Below are 21850 nucleotides of genomic sequence, written 5' to 3'. Positions count from 1 at the left end.
GTCGAGACACTATTTGTAACTCATAAATATATATTATTTTTTTTATAAAAAAAACAACAACAAATAGATTAAGTGGAAGAGGCCAAGATTTCTACAACTACAAACGCAACCTCTAGAAAGCTTCGGCTAAATTCGGCAAAACCTCGAGTTTCTCCGGCAAATGCTAACTGGGTGGTCACGTGACAGAACTGTAGCATGACCTCAGCTTTCGGATAGACGGCAGCAGAAGATAAATCTATTTAAGAGCTGGGTTATGTTATTTTGATTTTGTCAAATATTTTTTCTTCAGTTCTCATACTTTAATAAAGAACTAGGGTTGCAACTAAATAGCACAGAGTTGTTTTTTTCTGTTTTTATACACCTTCCCGAGTTAGCTTACCCACCGTTAGCAAGTTAGCTAAAATCGACATGAATATAGACAACGTAAATCAGTCTGTTACAACTGGAGTGCCAGCTACGACCTCTTCAACTTCAAGTAACTGCATCGCAAATGACAATGCAACGACGAACGTCAGCAGCATCCCTTCAGTGACGAGTAATGGTAACGTTTTGTAACTTCGGCTAATGTTTATGTTGTCTGTGCTGTGCTCGGTTTGTTTATCAGTCTGGATGTATTTGTGAAGTCATTTAGCATTACAGAAACGTGCATAGAATGTATTCCAACAACTGTTCTATGTTGAACTATATAGTATAGTACTACTAAATTGCTAACAATCATACTTCAACTTTGTACATACCAAATATTACAAGCGTTGTTAGTTGCAACGGAACTGTGGAAGGTAGTTTTGCGGCATAAAATGTATTTGAATCCAAGTAAACCTAAACTTACGTTATTTGGCAAGTAAAAAACATTGATCGATGCTAACCCTGAAGTTGCATTCGACCCGTATCTTGACCAAAGGGATGTTTTTCTGCGTTAAATAATTCGAAATCTAAAATGCTCAGAATATCAACTTGAAGTAGAATATGTCTAATTAAAATAAGGTAACAATTTTAAATCACAAAGGGATAATGAATTATCTAAATGGAAACTAAATTTTTTTTATAAACATTCTAGAAATGTGGGATTTATGAAAACCGTTCTTTTTTTTTCTTTTTTTACTATTTTGATGTACTTCACTTGGCTTGGAAATAAATTGAACTACGTCCAGACTGGAGAAACTACACCATCCACTCGGATCATTTTGAAACTTTTGTTTTCCTTCAAGTTTTTAAGATAAGAATCCCAAAGAAACTTTACACAGCATACTTTGAGGTTATTACAAATTGAATAAGGGTTTAATAATTCAGTCTTTTGTAGAATCTGAGAGTCTAGACTATTTCTTCCACGGTTTGAGCTAGGTATAGTGGTTTTATAGTCAGAAAGTCAAAGTATCATTTCAGATTTGACAGATTTGATTCTGTCTTTAGTGTAGAAAGATTCAGTTCAGTTTTGACCTTTCTAGCTATTGTAGTTTTTAAACTGGACACTATGAGATAGAGGAAGGGGAAAAAATTAAATTAAACATCAAAATAGCAAGTTTCATAAACATTTTCAAGAATCTCTAATATTTATAAAGAATTCAGTTCAAGTCTTGCTATTTTAAGCATTTTGGACTTTGAACTAGTTCTGACCAACTATGCTCCAGATCAATTTGATGCAGTGAAATTGTCTCTCATGTCAAAGTGAATGCAGTGAATTAGAATTAAACTTCAGCATGAAGTGTGCATTGATGGAGAAAATTCCTTGGCATAATAGTTGATGATAAGAGTATAACAGATTAATTTGCAAGAAAAATTTATCTCAAGTAAAACATTTTGCTCCATAATTGTATACACTTAGATCAATATTTCCAAAAAGTCCCAACATCATCAATCAGAGTTTTTCAGAAAAAAAAAGCTAAATAGAAAATGTAAAAAAGCTAATTATGGAAAAAATAAATCTGTACAAGAATATCAAAAATGTATGGATTTGATTCATATCGTGGCACATCAAATAATGTTTAAAACAATAAACTTTCTCCTCTGTAACATACAAAAATATGAAATGTATGTATGCTTGCAAGTGACTAGATTCAAGTTAAAATAGTAAAATTAAATATGTTAAACGTGGATAAAATAAGAAACTTCAAAAAGGCCCAACTGGAAATTGTGACATGAAAAGAGTTGATTTTCAAGTTTCCTCCTGCTTCTTTAGCAAAAATAAACTGAAATATTTTTTTTCAACTTTCTAACTTCCAGCTGGAGCGTCAGCCGCTGTGGCGACACCGTCCGCAGACTCATCTGTCTCTAACGGGGTTTACCTTCCAAGCGGAATCACTAATGGAGACATAAGGCCTGCCGTCTCCACCACACCTCTGGCGGATTTCCTCATGCAGCTGGAGGATTACACTCCCACGGTAAAGACAGTCGGCTTTTGTCGAGAACACACATCCTCATAAAAGATTTGTGGGCTGATCATTGCCGAGTAGCAGCATGCAGTAATGGTTATTCATTCACGAGCCCATCTGAGAAGGTGCACCCTGTGATCCTTGTCATGTTTTTTTTTTTTTTTTACATAAGTTGAATTAATTCAGGGCTCGTGTAAATGCATTTGCTAAAATATTGTTTGTACATTTGGTTTTAGATTCCTGATGCAGTGACAGGATACTACCTCAACAGGGCAGGCTTTGAGGCCTCTGATCCGAGAATGTGAGTACATTATACTGGGATTACCTACAGGAATTTGGCTGCATCTGTTGTCACTCAGCTTTCAGTCTAAGGCCTGAGCACCATTATAAAAAAACAATTATTACTGCTGTTGTCAGCAGTAAATTTGCTTGCTAAAGAAGTTGTTGTATAAGATGAAAATTGGGAATTTACCGATTGGAATTTACTGATTTTTGAAAAATTATTAGTGGAACTGAAATAATATGGTTGTAGAATAATCTTTTAGGTTCTCTATTTGTAGTCACCTACAGCTGTCACTGGAAAAGCTTTGCACCCCTCGAGAGTTGTATTTCTTGTGTAATTAATTTAGCATCTAAAGTAAAAGCAAAAGCAGACACAATACGCATCTCTAAAGTTTTTTTCCCCCAAAATCTTTACTAGTCATCACGTTATTTCATTTTTTTTTCTATTGCAAAACTCCTAAAACCATTTGTTTTCCAATTTTAGATTTGATTAACTTAAAACAAAGGATTTACAAACTTCTTTTCAGAGTCTTTAAAGATGCAGTGAGCTCTGAGGGTCTTTGAACACCATACTGTGATGTTTTTAACCAATGAAGTCAATGATTGGTGAAAAAAACAACAACAAAAACGTAATAATTTTCTTTGGTATCTTTGCAGAATCCGCCTGATCTCCCTTGCTTCTCAGAAGTTTATCTCTGACATTGCCAACGATGCGCTGCAGTACTGCAAAATGAAGGGAACTGCTTCCGGAAGCTCCAGGAGTAAGACGAAGGTGAGGCCCGAAGCAGCACTTTGAAACTCAAGTTTTTCAGTGATTCTGATGGAGGATGTTGATGGCTGTTTTGTGACTCCTCTTTCTTCCTCCTTTTTTGACCCATAGGATAAAAAGTACACACTGACAATGGAGGACCTGACACTTGCCCTCTCTGAATATGGCGTGAATGTCAAGAAACCTTATTACTTCACATAGAACTCATTTCATAAACCTTTTTGATTGTTGGTAGCAATGGGTGTCCTGCTAGCCTCCTAGAGTTTTCTGCCAGCTTTATTGACAAATGTTTCTCAACCATGGTTTGGTACAGCTTTGTAAAATCTTAAGCTTGTCAGTTTTTGTGAAGCTTTCTTTACATTTAGTTAAAGTGTAGAATTTTGTTTTATGATGAAAATAAAAATATTTCCAAAAAAATAATTTTTTATTTATTTTTTTTGTTCTTTGTTTTATTGTTCTTTGTCATTGAACCTGTTTTCAAAGATCATATTTAGTGACATTGCCTATTGAGTGGTTGATTAGTGTTCATCTTCAACCAAATATGCATTTTGATGTAAACAGAGCAAAAGTTAAAAGCTTTTAATGTTGACAATACATTTAGTGCTTCCTTTTGTTATGATCATGATTATTTTTATCTAGCATCAGATGAAAATATATGTGTAAGAAGTGATGCTAAACAACCTCCTTTCTTGCGTGAAACTGCACTTATGAGGGAATATGCGCACTGCATCTGGTTTTCTTTTTAGATATTTTTCTGCTCTACACAAAAGCATAAGCCAACTTTTTCAATTCATGTAAATACTGTTGAATATTATGAAATTTAATTAATTTTAAATTTATGGAGTTTGAATTTTATTTGGAAAGAGTGCTTCTAGATTTCCCAAAAATACAAAGTGTATTTGCCTTAAGTTTACTTTTGTTACCCTATGTGACCATCAGAGGGCACCCTGGTGCAAGCGCTCGCTTTCGCGCTTGTCTTTTGTGTCGCAGTATTTATACTGTCTCTCGTGAGCTGCCGTCTGTTTCTTTTGCGCATGTGCTGTATACTCGGACCATTCAAATGATTCATGTGTGAACTTCATATATATATATTTTAATTTAATAAAGCAGGCAGAGCACAAAAAATGTCTGTTCAACCATCCAACCCCAACAACCCGATTGTCTTCTTCGACATCACCATAGGAGGACAGGTGAGTTTAAGTTCCCCGCTAACGTTGAGTCGACGTCACTGCTAGTCATCAGTCTCAACTTACCGTGGCTTTCACAGGAAAACGTTGCTTTTTGAGCTGCGTTTAATGCGTCCAATTTACTCTAATTCAGTTTCTTTGCGTAATTTGCAACAATTAGCGAGAGCCCGACATACTTTCTCTAACAGTTTCTCGTTTGCTGAGGTAAATGTAGCTATGTAAAGCAGACAAAGACAAAGTTGTGTCTACATAGTTACACATGGAAAAAACCGAAACATTTGGAGGCGTTACTAACTTGCCTCAAAGGTAAATGTGTCTCCACGGTGTTATTGGACATAAAGCCATACATGAGTTACAATACAGCACCCTAGCTAATAGCTTTCATTGCCCTGTTCTTTCTCATTGTAATCCCCATTGTAATGAATGTCTACATGAAGGTTTATTCAAATAAACAGGTAAGAGAAGATCAGTTACTACTAGAGCGAACATTATTAACTATCAGCTAGAGATTTACCAATCAAGTCGGCCAGTAATTCTCTCTTATTGGTGATGGGCAGGTTAAATGATGAAACATTTAGTTTTGTTTTTCCTTGTTCAATACATGCATCTAAATGGAAACCTCCCACAGTTTTGTTAGTATTATGCACCAACTTACCACTTGCACCTTGATCCACTTTTGTTGCTTGGGAGATATTGTTTAATTCATAAATGAAGTTCATCTTGTAATTCCTTAGTTTCTGTTTTGAGAGATTCAAAATGACTACCTCTGTCCAAGAACCTGCAGCACAGTTTTGTTCAATAGTAATGGCTACACCACTTTAAAAAACAATGGTATTTGCCATGAACAGCCTTATCAGTTCAACTATAAAATAGTCGCTTTGTGATTTTGACAGTTGCACAAAACTAAATTCTATCCATTTTCATTTATTTTAAAGTCAGCTATTTTAAGAAACAATTTTCTATAAAGTCTGGCACTAACATTGCTGTGCTCTAAACATATATATGAAAAGTTAGACTACACATTAAAATATAGTGGAATATCATAAAAACCCTTTTAAATTGATTTGATAATGAATTTATGGTATCAAGGAATTTTGCAAATTCCTATTTAGAGTTGAAGTATTTTGCTTGGCTAACTTTTGGCTTTCAAGTTACTTTGACACTTACGATACAATGTACAGCCGTAGTGTGTCACAAAAGATATTTTAACCTTTTGGTGACACTTTTAGAATCAGAAGGACACAACAACACAACTTGCGCCCAAACTTACCTGGACGATTGATGAGTCGGGTGAAAAGTCCGAACCTCTTTTCTTGTTGTTACCTCGGACCTTTACATTGTGCACAGTGTTTTGTCACAATACAGTGTGGAGTTAATAACTGAATGGGCGCTGAACGATAAAAGCAACACAGACTAAAATAAAAAGATATTGGAGGATCTGTCAAAGTTTATTGTAGACCATTTTCAAACTGTATCTAAATCTCATAAAGCACTGTTTTTTTCCCTTATTAATTTTTATTTATTTTGTCAGTAATGTTTGGTCCAAAATATAGTGTCTGCCAAAATGGACACTCTCCCCCATTAAAACCCTTGGTATTTTAAAAATACATTTAATGTGGAATTTGTCTAGTATAAGTCAAATGAAAAGTACAAATCTATCAAGAGAAATGGATATAAATATAAAATGTTGCCTGGGAATATAAGTGTGCACAGCCTGAAATTCTGACTTTGCATAATCACTTTTCCTTTTAATTATAATGTACACACCTAACATAAAGTAAGTCAAACCTGATCAACCAGAAAAGTGCAGCCTTTCTGACTCATCCCTCATCCCTACCGCTCTCTGTTCTGGTTGAGAGCGGCAGGGATGATACTGCTCTAAACAAGGAGCGGTATCATCCGGTCCTTGTGGCAACAAGGACATTTACGTTTCAGCATCGTAGTAATACTACATCTAGATGTACAGAAGAACGTCTTCATGACTGAAAGCTTACGCCTTTGGAATCGCCGAGCTAAAGTTCAGAGCTAAAACTGACAGAGAATCATTAGGTTCACTTGAATAGAGATTTTGAGAACTTGCGCATGATAAAGGAAGTAGTAGCTATTACCAAATTAAAATGTGGAACGTACAGCCTTTTATGACATAAAATGAATGCTGAAGTTGAATCAAAAGGTTGTGCACATTTTTGCAACCAAAATTGTTGCCACTTTTTCCATATATTTATGTGGCGACATAAAAACACGAGCCGCTATTTGATACAATATTGCTGTTGAGGCCAATAACCAGTGTTTACCGTTATTACATATATTTTACTAACCATTTGACACCTTGAAAAAAAGCAATCACGCCGCTGACATCATCACTGCTGCAGTTAAACTCCCCACAATTCAACGCTGCATCACTGTCACATGACCAACCTCCAGCCTCTCCCTCCAAAGACAAATTGCAAGAAGATGGAAAAAATATAGCTTATTGACTCAGTATTATTTATTGAACCAATACCTGCAAGCAAACAAATGACTAAATGATATTGTCCGATGCTATTGTTAAGCAGATATGTTGTTGATCCCTAATTTTCTAGTTTTAGTTTTTATCTTTTCTGTTTGAGTTGTTTTGCAGTTGAATTATGCAGGATACATCTTACATTAAAGGTGCAAAAAATGGTAACACTTTATTTGAAGGGGGTTGAATAAGACTGACATGACACTGTCATGAACATGAATAAGCCTTCATGAATATTTATGACTGTTGTCATAAAGCGTCATTCGGTAAATTATGACACTTTTAATACAAAGTTGACATTATTCAAAATGTCTTTATGACAACTTGACATTAACCAAGAAATCATTATTGATATAAATTTGTTATAAAAGTATTACTGATTGCACTTTAAAAATTAGGTAACTTTATGTTATTAAAGGTAAAGTTTAAACAGTAATGATTTCTTAGTTAATGTCAAGTTGTCATAACAAAGACATTTTGAATAATGTCAACTTTGTATTAAAAGTGTCATAATTTACCGAATGACGTTTTATGACAACAGTCATAAATATTCATGAAGGCTTATTGATGTTCATGACAGGTGTTATGTCATGTTTATAAAAGTGTCATGACAGTCTTATTCAACCCCCTTCAAATAAAGTGTTACCCAAAAAATTCTAAAATCCTCATGCTCATGTTTTGCATCACAAAACCTAATCTGTTAACAGGTGAGTGTAGTGTACACTTCTGAGATCTCCTTTTAAACTATAAATAGAATGCTATGGTAAATATAACTGAAAGAGGCAATATTTCTGAATATTTTATTTGTATTTTTTGATAAACATGCATCAGTGGAGTCCACAAAGTTAAAATAGAAGAAGATAAAGTGATCTGCTACATTTTGTAGTCTTTGCAAATTTCCCACCATGTACAGTGAACAGTTGCAACATTTTGCTGCGAAGATCAACTTCAGAATCCTGGACCAAAATGGCACCAGCATCAGTAGGCACACTGTCAAAAGTTAACAGTTCATTTAAAGCCACGGTTAATCACCTCTTGGCTTCTGGAGAGGACGATCTGTGTCGATCCGTTTCCGAGTCTGGCTTTAGTAACATTCAGCCACGAGCAGGATGAAGCAACGACCACAGATTCAGATCACTGATCATCAGGACTTTCATTTAGTCTGCATTGCTGTGTCTTTGGGCGATTTTTAAAAAAAATTTTCTACACATGTAATGAGCTGCTCTTCTTTTCACATGATGGATTAAACACAGCAGTAGGCGGCAGAGATCGTCGTATGTCTTTGCTCAAGTGCCAGTAAACCTGCCACAAGCACACGTTCTCTGGTAGAGTGCTGTAAGGCCCCTTTGTGTGGCTCTTTGCCCAGAACACCAAACCCACCAGGAGGCTGTTGGAGCACTCCAACCACAGAAGGTTTACTCCGAGGTGTGCAGGTACTCCAACTCCGCAGATCAGGCAAGAGACAGACATCACAAGATACGGCATCCAGAACAATATAAAGCCAAGTGTTATGCTGAACCACAGAGGAGGCCTCGTCAGGCTGTTCTCCTCCAGTCTGGTTTTTGATTCTGGGTTGGGATTCCAGGTTGAAGTGAGGAGCAGATCGCTCCTCGTGTTCTGCTGCTGCTCCCGAGCTTCAAGCATCCTGTCCACTTCTCTCACCCACTGGGGAATTCTGGACCAAAATGGCACCAACGTCAGTAGGCACGCCATGAAAAGTCCGAAAGCAAAGGCTGTGATCACTGTTGACTCTGTCACTTTACAGAGAAGCACGTTTATCTCCCCCGAAGAATCCAGTTCCACCAGTCCGACGTAATCGGAGAGAATTGAGTTATGAAAAGCAACCGCCCAAACCACCAGGGTCAAGATAACATTTCTAAATGTTTTCCATGACACTGAGACATTGCACATGAAGACGTCATCTAAACAGTAGTCAACAAAGCCCAGGATCAACATAGGGAGTGGCAGAGCTCCGTATGTTGTTGAGGCCGTAGCCAACAGGAAGCATGTTGACGCCAACGACTTCTCTGGGCCGAGAAACCAGGCGGCTCCCATTAACACTGTAAGAAGAAAATCAGCCAGCAAGACGGACAGGCTGCAGACGCTTAAAAAGTACATGTACTTTTTCGGGCTGCATGAGTAAAACACGGCCGTTTCCAGTCCAAACTTGACGAGCAAAATCAAAAAGTACTTCTTGGTGACGTCTGTATATTGGTTGGACGCCTCGTCCCACTGCTCGATGATGGCAAACATTTTCGCAGTTAGACTGTCGTCCAAAGATGAGGAAGACTCTGGAAGCATTTATGTGAAGAGTTTGGAGTAAAGGTGCTCCAAGAAAAATCTGCAGAGGACAAAACAGAATCCTTAGACGCATTTCTCATGAATTTAAAACTTCTTAAAATACTGTTGAGTTGGAGGTACTTTATTCTATGTCGTAGTCAGAAAGGACAGTCTAACGGAGATCATAAGCAACAAAAACTGATTATTTATAAACAGTAGATATGCAAAGATCTGTCTTTTTATTACCGATCCACTGTTTTTATTCTCAGTATTTCTACAGATTCTCTGCGTGAACTTTTTATTTGATTTGTTTTATTCTCAAAAACAGGCAATCATTTTGATACCTTCAGTGTGAATTTTCTTTAATGCAGTAATTGAATTCCTCATTCTCTCTTATTGATTGGTATCTTTCGCTTTTAATTCCTCATGATTCTAAATGACTAGTTTTTCTGTCTGTATGATTGTACACTTCTGATAATTTCTTTCCATTTCTCTTGTGGTTAAATGTCTTTCTGATTTTAATCTCTCTAAAGCACTTTGTGTTAAACACAACAGCATTATTCTCTACAAGCTATTTATAGCTAGAGAGCCTATAAATAGAGCGTATAGTATATTTTTTGCTAAGCCCAAGAATTTTCCTTATTTTACTTTTAAGATTAATTTTTAAGCAGTATCCTTTCCAATTTGATAATCAGTAATCAGGATTTACAGGATGATTCATCTGATGCCTTATTATATATTAAATACTTTTTCAGTAATTTATAGAAAGTGTTGCAGCTGTCCAGAGGAAATCTTGATTCTGATCAACAGGCATCTAAACTGATTTTTGACTTTTCACCTTTCAAATATAAGAGGTCTCTTTTGGCCCTAATTATCAGATAAATTAGTCATTTGTAGTCTGTGGTCCTTGGATTGCTGCTTGTTGGGCGTTCCTCACCACCACCGTTTAAGACAGGTTATGGTCCATGATTAACTATTGCAACAGTCTTGTGGTGTACTTGACCTGCTGACACCAGAAATTAGTGTAAAACCAACTTGCTCTCTGAGATTGGCCTCTGACTTTTAACTTTTTGCTTGCATACACTTAGAGCAAAAGCCTAAAAAAAACGGTTTTAATCATTTCAAATTTAGGCCGTAAAATGATTTTGGTATGCCTAAATCTTCCACCAGTATAGATATTAAATTTTATTTAGTTGCCTCTTAAGATTGTATCTCCATTGCTTTTTTCACTGACATTTTTTTGTTTTGTTTTGAGAGTTATGCGTATGTCACGGAGGTTGGCAGGCAGCCCTATCTGAAGGAATTTATTGCTCGTCATTCTGTAATCACAGTTCATTGAAGAAAAGAGACTGCCGGTGTGTTTTGTAATCAATTGCTTAGGGAATTAAAAAGCACATCTTCACCAACACCTTCAACAAAATGTCTATTTGATATTGTTTGCTATGAAACGTTATTGGAACCATTATGATTGTTGCTGTCAATGGTTACTTTTCTAAAATTACTCAGTTAATCCCTCCATCAATTTGTAACAACAAATTGCCCTGTTGTGCCTTCTTGTTTCTGTAACTGAAATATAACAACCAGAAAAATAGATTACTAGCTAATACACTCTTTATAATGCCACACTCTAAACATTTTTGTAATTGAGACATAGCAGAAAGGAAAATTCATTACCTGAAACACATATCTTAATGCTACACTCAAAAATTATATATACTGCTCTACATTTTACCAACCAAAAACACATGTCTATGTGTCTTCCAAACAAACACTTAGACAAATATTTCCCAAGGTATAATGCATGTAAAATTCGTTCAGTGTTCATGAGCTGCTTACTTTTTTCTAACTGCGTAAATTCTTGGCAGTTAGAAAAAAGTTACCAGAGAAAAATTAAGTTTGATAATGAAGAGAGTTTGCTGCTAACAGTGCTCACTCAATCATGTCTGTGCAAATACAATGACAAAGACCGCTCGTAATACGTGTGTCACACTCTGATCAAACTGTATAGCTTCCAAATTTTAGCTATGGTTAGCATGAAATTAGTCATAAACTTAGCTAACTATGAACTCAACTACCAGCTTATTGATGTGACTCGAGTGATTCGAATACCTCGATTATTGAAATTCCTCGAGGAAAATTTACCTGCCTCGAAGCCTCGTTAAATTATGTTTTATTATTTAGCGCACCGTGTTCCGGGCGGGTCTTGCGTTCCGCCGCGCTCTCACTTCCGCCTATGTTGTTGACGAAAGCTAACTGTTAGCAGCACAACGTCCAGTTTTCAAGTTCGGCCTGGGAGGATTTTACTGATTCCTGATAATGTCCGGGGTTTTGTCGTTTTTCGGGGGACCAATACATATACTAAAAATGACGGTAGCGATGCTTGGAGTACGGCAGCTTTTCTCCTCCCGGAGCTGCTGGTTCAGAGCGAACGGCGGGATTATTTATACATGTGAGCGGATAGACTGAACACTGCGGGCGGCTTTGCCTTAGATGCGTAGCTTTACTGAAAATACCGGAAAATAAATTTCATATCATCCCGGACGCAACAAATGGGTGGCGAAGAGCATCGTGACGTTACATACCTGGGAGATGCGTTTCTGTGTATGACGAATGCAGACCGTGTCAAAACCGCCGCTAACTTGAACACAAACGCTATAAATGGCTGGGCAATGTGAGAGTTCATCTATTAAACTGACAGAAGATGAATACATAAACCAAAAGTTGGAGAATAGACTTTTTTTTTTATAATAACCTCCTCACAAATAGGCAGGCTATTTGTGAAGCTGCCTCTTTATTATTACATTGAATATAATTTCAGATTTTTGTATAGCATTTCTTCAGGTTAACTTAAAGTGAGCTATTATTGTTACAAGTTAATTTTCTAAACTACAGAAAAGTAATTGTTAGGGAAGCTTAAATATGGAAAAATTGGACTGATATTGATATCCAGTAGTAATATTGCTGTTATGTTAGATTTACCAATGTTTTATTTGATCTTTTTTTTATCCGATTACCCAACTAATACTAAGAATAATTGATAGATTACTCGATTGCTAAAATATTTGTTTACAATAGACCTACTGTAAACTAATTAACAGTATTTGATCAAATGGCTTCACAGTTGTCAAAAAGTAAAAGTTTTCTTCTGTAAATGATCATGTAGCACTTGCAGCTCTAATTATATTTATTTAATTTTGGATTGTAAAGGTTGCAGACCTCTGCTTTAGGCTATAAAGTCATACCATGATTATCTGGGAAGGTTTTAAAACATTATTAGATTCAACTTGCTGTGAGTTGCAGAAATCCTACATTTCCTCTGTTAGAAAATATTTGCTATGTGAATAAACATCCTGGCTGATTTCAAGCTGTTAAAAGATTTTCCTGTTTTTTTTATTTATTTTATTTATCTTTTATTTAAACCTGTCGTACTGGAAACTGGCTGAGACGTTTTTTAAATGAAGCAGACTTTTCTTTTGTTTTATGCATGTAAAATGCCCTTCAGTGTCCCTTGCCATCAGGTCTACATTTGAAGCATTTATACTTTTCCCTGTTGCAGCTGTGTGGATACAATCTTTCAATTCTTTAACACCAGTATCACAATACCTGTCTTGTACAAACATTACATTTTAGCCTTTGCCTCTTGTAGAGCAAATAGTCAATACGCTTTATGAAAGACAATAAATGTTATAATAAAGTTAAATGGTGAGTACCTCTCTGCCTGGCGTTATTTTTTCAGTAAGTCAGTCCAGCAGGATGCTGTTGATGTTGTTCCTCTGTGAATATTGTTGAGTTGAGTAACTCCCTTTTAAGCTGCTCCTTCTGTGGCTCCACCTTTTCATTTTTGCTGCAAATGATCCAGGGCGACACACCTTTCAGGTTTTCAAGGAAGCCTGCCATTTAAGTTTGCTTTAGGTAGATCCTCTATTACATAATTCCTAGAAAAGGAGACAGGTTTTGAATATTGGAAACCTGCAGTTGCTTCTCTGAAATATTGTGTCCCAACAGTTTTGGCTCAAGTTGTTTTTACTCTGTGTCTTGTTTGTTCTTTGTTGGGATGTTCCTGTTTTGCTTTGAGTATTGTTAATTAGGGACGAAACTGTGGCAGGATTCCTGGAGTTTGAGTTCTGCAGCATGACAGGTGAAACTCTTGTTCTCCCTTCTGTACAGCACACCTGCTGCCTCTTCTCAAATTCATCCTTTTCTTTTTATCCTACTTCTAGGAAGAGACAGAACAGCTTGAAATTCTTATGCTCGTCAAAAGATCTGCTTTCTGTAAAGCGAAAAACAGTGTAATGTAAGGTGAATAAGTCCTACCTTCTGCAGACGTCGGACCACGGTCAGGAAAATCCTCCCTCGGGTCAGGAGCGCAGTGTTTGACATTTGTTCCGTCTCGACATCCTTATCTGCTTTATGTGTTTGCCTTTGAGTCTTTGAGTGCTTTGTACAGTCTAAACAGCAGGGGTAGGAAATCCAATAGCTTTTTTGTCTTACTTTGAGTTATTTGCATTTAGGGGAGAGGGGGTTGTCACTGATGTCGTCAGGACAAATCTCTTTTTGTGTGCTTGTACGTCTGTGTGAATTCATTTATACACACAGACACACACATTGTATTGGACGTCCATGGCTGTTTTGCATTGTCCAGTTTCCTGGGGAAGAGAAAACTAAGCTGACTCATAGATTTGCTTTTATTGTACACACATGTACATGTAAAGCAAAACAATTATATTCGTTTATGTTTTAAAGCTTAATGTCAAGCCTAACGTGTTCTTTATTATGTTATTGGTTATGACTTGTAAATTATATCGGAACTGATCAGTTCTCCTACGTGTTATTTTAATTGCGGCGGCCGGTATATGTAACTAGTTCTTATACTTTAACGCTTCGTGTAAGACAAACAAATCTGGTAGAAGGTCAAAATTAAACATTTTCCAATAAGCTGGTTGTTTTAGTGTGCACACCAAAGTATTTTGTTGAATTTCTGATTGAAATTCAGCATTTGAATCGGAAGAAGTAGTTCCATCTCTCACTTCTTCAGAGAGTAATATTTGCCCCCTCTTCTTTGAAGAAGCTTTACAAATTTATCACAATTTCAAGACGTTTCTTGTCCACAGCTTTTTTTTTTTTCAGGTGAATCCAGTTTGTTGGGTTTAATTCTAGACTATGAATCACTATGAAGCTCAGAAATGAAGTCCTTTCTTATCTGTAGCTTTCTAACAGACATCTGAAAGTTTTGGCTCTAACCAGACGTTAGTGATTGTTTGTACCTCCACAAGAAACCGACTTCAATCTGGAAAAAAAAGTAATCCCAGGTCATGACACCACAACCGTACTGCACTATGGGTACAGGTCTCTATTGGTAATTTATAGTGTAGTTTCTGTGTTCAACGTACTTTTTGGAATTGTGGAGAAAAGTTTAATTTTAGACTATGATACATTTAAACAAGGCTTTGAAAGATTTAACCAGACTTGGATATTTTCTTTACATGAAGATGCTTCTGTTTGGCCACTTCTAAGTCCTAACTAGCAGAGAAAATGGGATATTACAGTCATGTTTCAAACTCATGTTCAGTCACAGTGGGGGGGATATAATAATTTTTGAATGGAGGGGTCCCTAATTTTCATTGAAGGCTCACCTCAAATGTAAGATACCCAGAAAATCACACTGTTTGATTTTTGAACAGTTAATTTTCAATTTACTGTAATAAGTACTTGGCAGGGCAGAAAAATATTGCGTTATATTTGATGCTGAAACCTTCGTTTAAAATTACAGATGTTTCTTGTTGACCTTGACCAGGTTTGCACACACTGCAGCAGGGATTTTGGTTCACTCCATCAGACAGACCTTCTCCAGATCTTTGCGGTTTCGTTGCTCTGGCTAGCAGCAGTTTCAGCTCCCTCCAAAGATGTTCTTTTGGGTTCAGGCCTGAAGACGGGCTCGGCTGTTCCAGGAGCTCAAAGTGCTTCTTAGAAAGCCACTCCTTGGTTCCCCTGCCTGTGGGGTTCAGGCCATTGTCATGCTGAACGACCCAGCCACAACTCTTCCTCAATGCTCTTACTGAGAGAAGGAGGTTTGTTGTGCCATAATAAATTTACTGTAGGTATTAATAACTATTATTAATACCTCAATTGTTAACTGAGTTAGTAATTCGGAGTAATGATTAATAGGTCAGGGCACAACCGGATTATTAGCCAGATGGCTCTGTCCTTGTCAGTTATTGGTAAGGATTTCCTGACTGTTGAGGTGTGCTATTGTAAAACAATACATATAGGAGTGACCCATTGGCGTTGTATATGTGTGTAACAAGTCCAGCACGTGCATACAAAGAAAAAAGCAAACGCTCGCTCTCAGTCTTGCAGTCGAGGTGAGCGTTCGCCGGGAGCAGCAACTCCTGTGTTGTCTTCTCAGGCCAGTGGAGGAGCAATCCCTTCGTCAACATTATCAGAGACTTCTTGGTAATCTGCAACTCTTTCTGATCCTTTCTTTCAATAGGTGAAACAAGCCAAGTTCAGAGTTATGTACTATTCCATTTATTTACTGGATACGCAAGCAGCCAAATAATTAACTTTGGATCCAGGGTTTCTCCAAAGACACGGTCTTCTACCTGAACAACGAGGTCAAGGTATCGTGTGCGTTTCCCTCCCGGTGCCACCTAGTGGTACGGGAAAAGAACTAAATTTTTCTGCGAGCCAAAGATCTATGACATCATCAGGACGCTAGCTCTGATACCAACATTAGGTATCTGATACCATGTGCGTGTATTTGTATTCATAAAAATTCTCCGATACTACAGAGCCCGATACCAGCGTGACGTTAGTTTCCTTTCGCTCTAACAAACAGTATTACTGGTCCTTTAACCCAGGCAGTGGCGATGATGCTCTATAAACTGAATGCCAGCCACATAAAATGAAGAACACGACAGTGGCAGCTGAGCTGATCAAACCATTTAATGGCAGCAAACCCCCTGCTCTCTTCTCACTACAGCTCCTCTCCTGCATCAGAGCCTGCTGTGAGTGTGTGGGCTAGTTGGCCAGTGATGGTGGTTTTCCTGTTTAGTGTCTAGTTTCTATCTAGGACTATGGCCTCCATATGCGGGTTGTTCTCTACCCCTACACCGCTTATTGCACCTCTCTCAGATGTTTTTCTCTGTTGGTTTTTATCAGTTTTAGAGAAGCATTCATAATGTTCCTGTTGTGCAATATTGTATCTAATTGTTGATACCCGTGTTCATTGTACCAAGGTGAAGGGATATTTTCTGCTCCTTTTTTCCTACTGATAACATTGTGTACTGAGATTACTTTGATCTGTTGTAAGTACTCTAAAACCGTGACTTTAGAAAAAGGCTGTAAATATTTGGAAAAACCTGCTCGGTAACTGAACTTAATCAGATTAACTATAATAGATGTTGGGAGTGTACCAAGAAAAAGATAAAAACTGAAATTAAATCAAAAGCTGCTTTAATCAAGACTTGCAGAGTTTAATGGCTGCCCATTTGCACCCAGGCTGGGTTATACCTGCGTTTTCGACAGTTTCAGTTGACCTGTACAAGGGGGCATATCTGCACTTTTGAGATCCACTGAAACTCAATGTCACGGCTTTATTTGCTGTCTCATCCTTTCACTCAACATTATCTCAACTTTGCGGCAGGATGTCGGCCGGATGAAGATAGAGCTGTTTGCTGATGTGGTTCCAAAGACTGCTGAGAACTTTCGGTAAGGAACAAGCTGGCATCACAGCATCCCTTTAATTCATAGCTTGTGATTTGGGTGTATACAGCACATGTGAACAAAACTCAGGCAGTGGTTTTTAAACCTGTTGCTCATGTTTTCATCCCTTCCTCACAGGCAGTTCTGCACTGGAGAGTTCAGGTAAGGCAGCTTCACGCACAACACTACACCACATTCATGTGGTTCTGCACACACCCATTGACAACTCTAAAGGTAAATGATATGGAAAGTTTTCCACTCCCTGAAGCATTTAGCAACTCAACACGTTTAGTTTTGATGCCGGGGACAAAGCATTTTCTACTTTCTTCTTTCATCATCCTCAAAAAACAGTTGGTTAACCAGTAAATATCTTTAGGTTATAATAAAAGTATAAGTACATTTGTAGTTAATTTAGCACTTGGCTTCATGTAATGCAAAAGGCAATACAGAAATGAAGAACCTCTCACCAAATGAATCCTGTTCAACAAACAGTGCTTCATCAGACGGTGCTTATTTAATAATCTGATTATGTTCAAAAGTTGTCTTGAGGTTATTGAAGTTTAATTTAACTGCTTTAATTTGCCCATTTTTTCCCCAACGTTGTACATCACAAGAATGTTCCTAAACACAATACAAAAACTCCTAACAAAAAGATCCGCAGTGTTAAGGTGTGTAAGTGTGAAGTAAGGAGTATCTGTTTCAAGATAGCGATCCTGTGACACAATCAAGTACCTTCATTTCCATCAAAACATTCAGTTCTACCTGCTCAACATAAACAGACCACAGTGGAACAAATAATATCAGCTGCAAAATAATTCAGTGTACCTGAGTTTGTTTTTGACTAAAAAGTTGCTGGATGTTTTAGGTACGGTAATATGATTTTTAAAATGAAAGAAAAAGCATTTAAAAAAGCACGGCTAATTCTAAAAACAACTTTGTGTCGTAGCTCATGTTTTCCATTTAAGGAGATAATAGCTCGTCATTAAAAAAATCCTAAAACATTACAAAAGGTGTTCATCTGCATCGGCTCCATTTGCTGGAGGGCCAGATTTGCGGAGTCACACAAAATTATTCAAACAGCCACAAATGGCACTGAAACCATATTTTGGACCACCCTGGATGAATTTTTTAAAACTACATTTCTTCCTCCATCTTTTGTGCTGCAGGAAGGATGGCGTTCCAATTGGTTTCAAAGGCTGCACTTTCCACAGGTATGTTAAACTTTACTGAAACAGAAGAAAGAGACCACACCACAGGCTTATGCACCCATGTCTTATTGTGTTCAAAATGGTTCTTGTGCTTTTTTTATGTATCCATTGGGGGTCTAAGCTGTCTTACAAAGTGAAGTTTGAGTCCAAAGAGTATTAAATTATTTTTTTTTTTGGTTTATATTTCACATTCACCCCAGATCTACAATCATAGTCATTGCTTTTCTGACTGAAGGCTCTTTGAATCATACAGCTCAACCTAGTTCACCTTTTTGGTACACATTTTTCTCTGTTTATCTCCAGGGTGATCAAAGACTTCATGATTCAAGGTGGAGACTTTGTAAATGTAAGTATGTGCACACACTTTCTATTTTCTGGTTCAAAATCCTGGCATTTTGTGTGGAAGGTTTTAATTAAGGCGTAAGTAAGCTCGGGTTTTTTTAATCTTTTTTGTTGTTTTCTTTTCCACTGTGCTCATTACTAGAGTACTGATGTTCAGTATGAAACCTATTATTACCTTGACCATGTCGAGATGGGATTTCCTTTAGTAATACCCCAACTTTGTGTGTATACTCCGCTGGAAAAACTGTTGTCATGTACGTTCACTGAGTTTCTGTTGACTCCTTTTTAGCCTATGTGTACTAAGCTTAACTTACTCAATCGAAAAATATAAAAGTTGAAATTCATCGGTAACATCACTTTTTGCAAGGTTGAGAAAATTCAACCAGTTTACAATTCTTTTTTTTTTGTATTACAGAATCAAAATATCAAGAAGAACTACTCCCATTTTGTATTCTCTCTATTAGAACATTTGCTAAAATATAACATTTTACTCCAGAAATGCTCTCATTTAGACTCAATATCTGTTATAACTTCATTAATAAAGATTGCTCTTAGGACAGAAAGAGGACAGTTCGCTTTGCTCTGGATAAAGCCATTTTGTCTCCCTCTTGTGGTCATGAAGTAAATTACACTTCTTATCTAGACGGACTTCTAAAATAGTTCCTGTTTGTCTTTTGCTAAAGGGGGATGGTACTGGTATCTGCAGCATCTACCGGGGTCCATTTGCAGACGAAAACTTCAAAATGAAGCATTCTGCTCCTGGACTTCTATCCATGGTATGTGTTTTGGTGAATGCTATTAAACTATTATTCCATCCTCTGCAGAAAGTAAAGCTAATTTGATGCATTTAAGCGAGGTAATGCTACCAAATGTTTCTGTTCAAATTATTTCTAATTCAGGCAAACAGCGGACCGGGGACAAATGGTTGCCAGTTTTTCATTACCTGCACTAAATGTGACTGGTTAGATGGGAAGCACGTTGTTTTTGGTGAGTCAGTTTACAAAATGTACTTATTTAGACTGGTGCACTCATCATTTTTTTTACACAAACATAATTCCAGTCAGGCTTACACCAGATTCTTGATTGTTTTAGGAAAAGTGGTGGATGGTCTTCTGATCATGAGGAAAATTGAGGTAAAACTTCACAAAATACTTACTCATTTTTGTGCCTCTTGTCTTTCATCCTTTTAAATGAAACACTGGATTTCATAGGTAAATATGCAAGGTTTCTGGCCAATAAGGGCTGTTTTGTGTATCAGTGCGCATACCAATGGATTTGCATGATCAAAAACACTGCACTACGTCATTTTATCACAGGAAAAGAGGGCTAAAATTAATAATTTTACTTTTAAGATATATCACAATAGAATCATTGAGCAATTTAAAAATACACACAAAAATACCTAACAAAATTAGACCCGAGTACACAGCTGTTGTTTCTGAAGCATATTACGCTTACAATAAATTTCCTCACTAGTGTTCCTCTGACAAAGAGAGGTGAAAGACGATATTTTACCCGAGCAGAACCACCTACAGCAGATCTGCTGGAACGATTTCAGTTTCGTGTTTTCTTCACATAATCGGAGGAGTTGCCAGGTCATTCAGTCATTCAAATATAACGTTCAAGTAATAAAAATGTATTAATTTCACCGAACCCGTGAATTTAGGTTGACATAAAATGAAAAGATGATATCATGCATTCTCAGTTATAACGAGACGCCAAAGAATTATTTAATCGGTCAACTTGAGATCTGATAAATGTGAAAATATTTTTGAATTTATAAACAACAAACATGCCACAGGGAAACTATCTGCCTTCGAACTCTTGAAATTCGTCTTGGGTGGATTAGAAATCATTTTCATGACTTTCATGGTAATTTTCTTTTACTTCCATTTTAGTGATGTTTTTTAATTTTTTTTTATTTGTGACTTTGAATGATTCTAGATCAGAAGCTGTTTTAGGGGAGAATATATACTTTATTCTGACTATTTAGAGACAGATGTGGATATGCCGACCGTAAAATAGCGAACCGTAGAAATGAGGCGTTGGATTCAATGAAACGTTCAAAAACGTTCCTCCTGTCCCGGACGAATTTTCGTTGATTCTGAGGCACAAACTCTTCGCCGATTGTTGACGCTGTTTGTTGCTTTGTGGATTTAGTTTTAATTCTGAGTTTATTATTTTCCCCTCAAACAGAACGTCCCCACTGGACCCAACAACAAACCAAAACTGCCCATCCTCATCGCTCAGTGTGGAGAAATGTGATGTTTCATTTTAAAATACATTTCATGAGACCCAATGTGCTTTTCTTTTCTTTTTTTTTTTTTACACAAAAAAATGCAATAAATTGTACTTTTCTAATTTAGATGTTCTGTCTGGTTTATTTTCTTTCTTTTTCCACATCTTTAGACCAAATAACACTTAAACCAGCATAGTTTCCATTTGAAGTATGTAATGCTCATAAGTAGCTTTAGACAATATTAAAATAAAGCTCATGCAAAACAGGTGGGGCTAAGACTCAGGTTTTTCTTTCACGTCTCCAATTCATCGGAATATAAAAACTTCCCCGGGTGGATTATGAACTTGATCTCGGTGTTTGGGCGATATGTAGCTGCATGGAAACGCACAGAGGTGTAAAGTTGTATTGTGAGGAGATGCAGAGATTAATGTCAGTCTTATCCATGGAGCAAATTAGAGCACACTCTCCAGTGCCAAGCAATCCTCTGTTGAACTTATGGCTACCCCTTCTATCCCAGCCAAATCCAAGCTCCGAGCCCCCCTCCCCCATACTCCCCTTGAACATCATTCTCTTGGCACAAAAGGATCCTTTCAGATGGAGACTCTCTTCTTATGGAGGCAGGAAGAGGGTTTTCTTCTTCTTTTTTTTTTTTTCTTCTTTTTTGAAAGGAGGTTTTCTCCATGGGGAGGCTTTCTGAGGCTCATTTTTGTGTGTGGGAGAACAGAGCTCTGCAGTTAGCAGCAGAGCTTCACACGTCGGCCTTTGCTTGTAAATGGTGCCAGTGGAGCTTTAATTACCATGACAATGTTTGTGAAGGGGCGGGAGGATAAGCGGGTACTATTGGCTGTTCACTCTTGCTAGAGAAAAGGGAAGTTTTCTCAACTCACACAAGATGGCTGACTTTTATCAATTATACTGACTGTTTTGAGTGAAAAAAATTAAGTCATGTGGCGTTCTACCAACACCG

The 21850-nt window shown here is 37.2% G+C and overlaps 3 protein-coding genes across 4 annotated transcripts; 2 read left to right on the top strand and 1 right to left on the bottom strand.

Annotated features, from left to right (window-relative positions):
- The first annotated feature begins 154 nt into the window (after positions 1-154).
- On the top strand, positions 155-3840 carry taf10 (TAF10 RNA polymerase II, TATA box binding protein (TBP)-associated factor). Of its 2 annotated transcripts, none has more exons than XM_014983246.2 (5): positions 155-535; positions 2221-2378; positions 2606-2670; positions 3309-3423; positions 3532-3840. In XM_014983246.2, the coding sequence occupies exons 1-5, from the start codon at positions 409-411 to the stop codon at positions 3619-3621; spliced, it is 555 nt and encodes a 184-aa protein (XP_014838732.1). In that variant the 5' UTR covers positions 155-408; the 3' UTR covers positions 3622-3840. The 2 variants fall into 2 exon arrangements, with proteins under 2 accessions (XP_014838732.1, XP_014838731.1); XM_014983245.2 differs by having other exon boundaries at positions 156-541.
- A 577-nt stretch (positions 3841-4417) lies between these two features.
- On the top strand, positions 4418-21009 carry ppih (peptidylprolyl isomerase H (cyclophilin H)). Its single transcript, XM_014983247.2, has 9 exons — positions 4418-4610; positions 17036-17100; positions 17233-17256; positions 18261-18305; positions 18606-18648; positions 19328-19420; positions 19544-19631; positions 19737-19777; positions 20841-21009. Exons 1-9 carry the CDS (start codon positions 4545-4547, stop codon positions 20907-20909), a joined length of 534 nt encoding a protein of 177 aa, XP_014838733.2. The 5' UTR covers positions 4418-4544; the 3' UTR covers positions 20910-21009.
- LOC106915565 (putative G protein-coupled receptor 160) lies at positions 7897-13204 on the bottom strand. Its single transcript, XM_014983237.2, has 2 exons — positions 13101-13204; positions 7897-9451 (listed from the first exon to the last, which is right to left on the bottom strand). Exon 2 carries the CDS (start codon positions 9409-9411, stop codon positions 8314-8316), a length of 1098 nt encoding a protein of 365 aa, XP_014838723.2. The 5' UTR covers positions 9412-9451; positions 13101-13204; the 3' UTR covers positions 7897-8313.
- Positions 21010-21850: the final 841 nt, after the last annotated feature.

Source organism: Poecilia mexicana, unplaced genomic scaffold, assembly GCF_051168715.1.
Source record: "Poecilia mexicana isolate PSO_F unplaced genomic scaffold, ASM5116871v1 scaffold_7, whole genome shotgun sequence".
Taxonomy (NCBI): Eukaryota; Metazoa; Chordata; class Actinopteri; order Cyprinodontiformes; family Poeciliidae; genus Poecilia; species Poecilia mexicana.
This window is presented reverse-complemented; position numbering and strand designations above follow the sequence as displayed.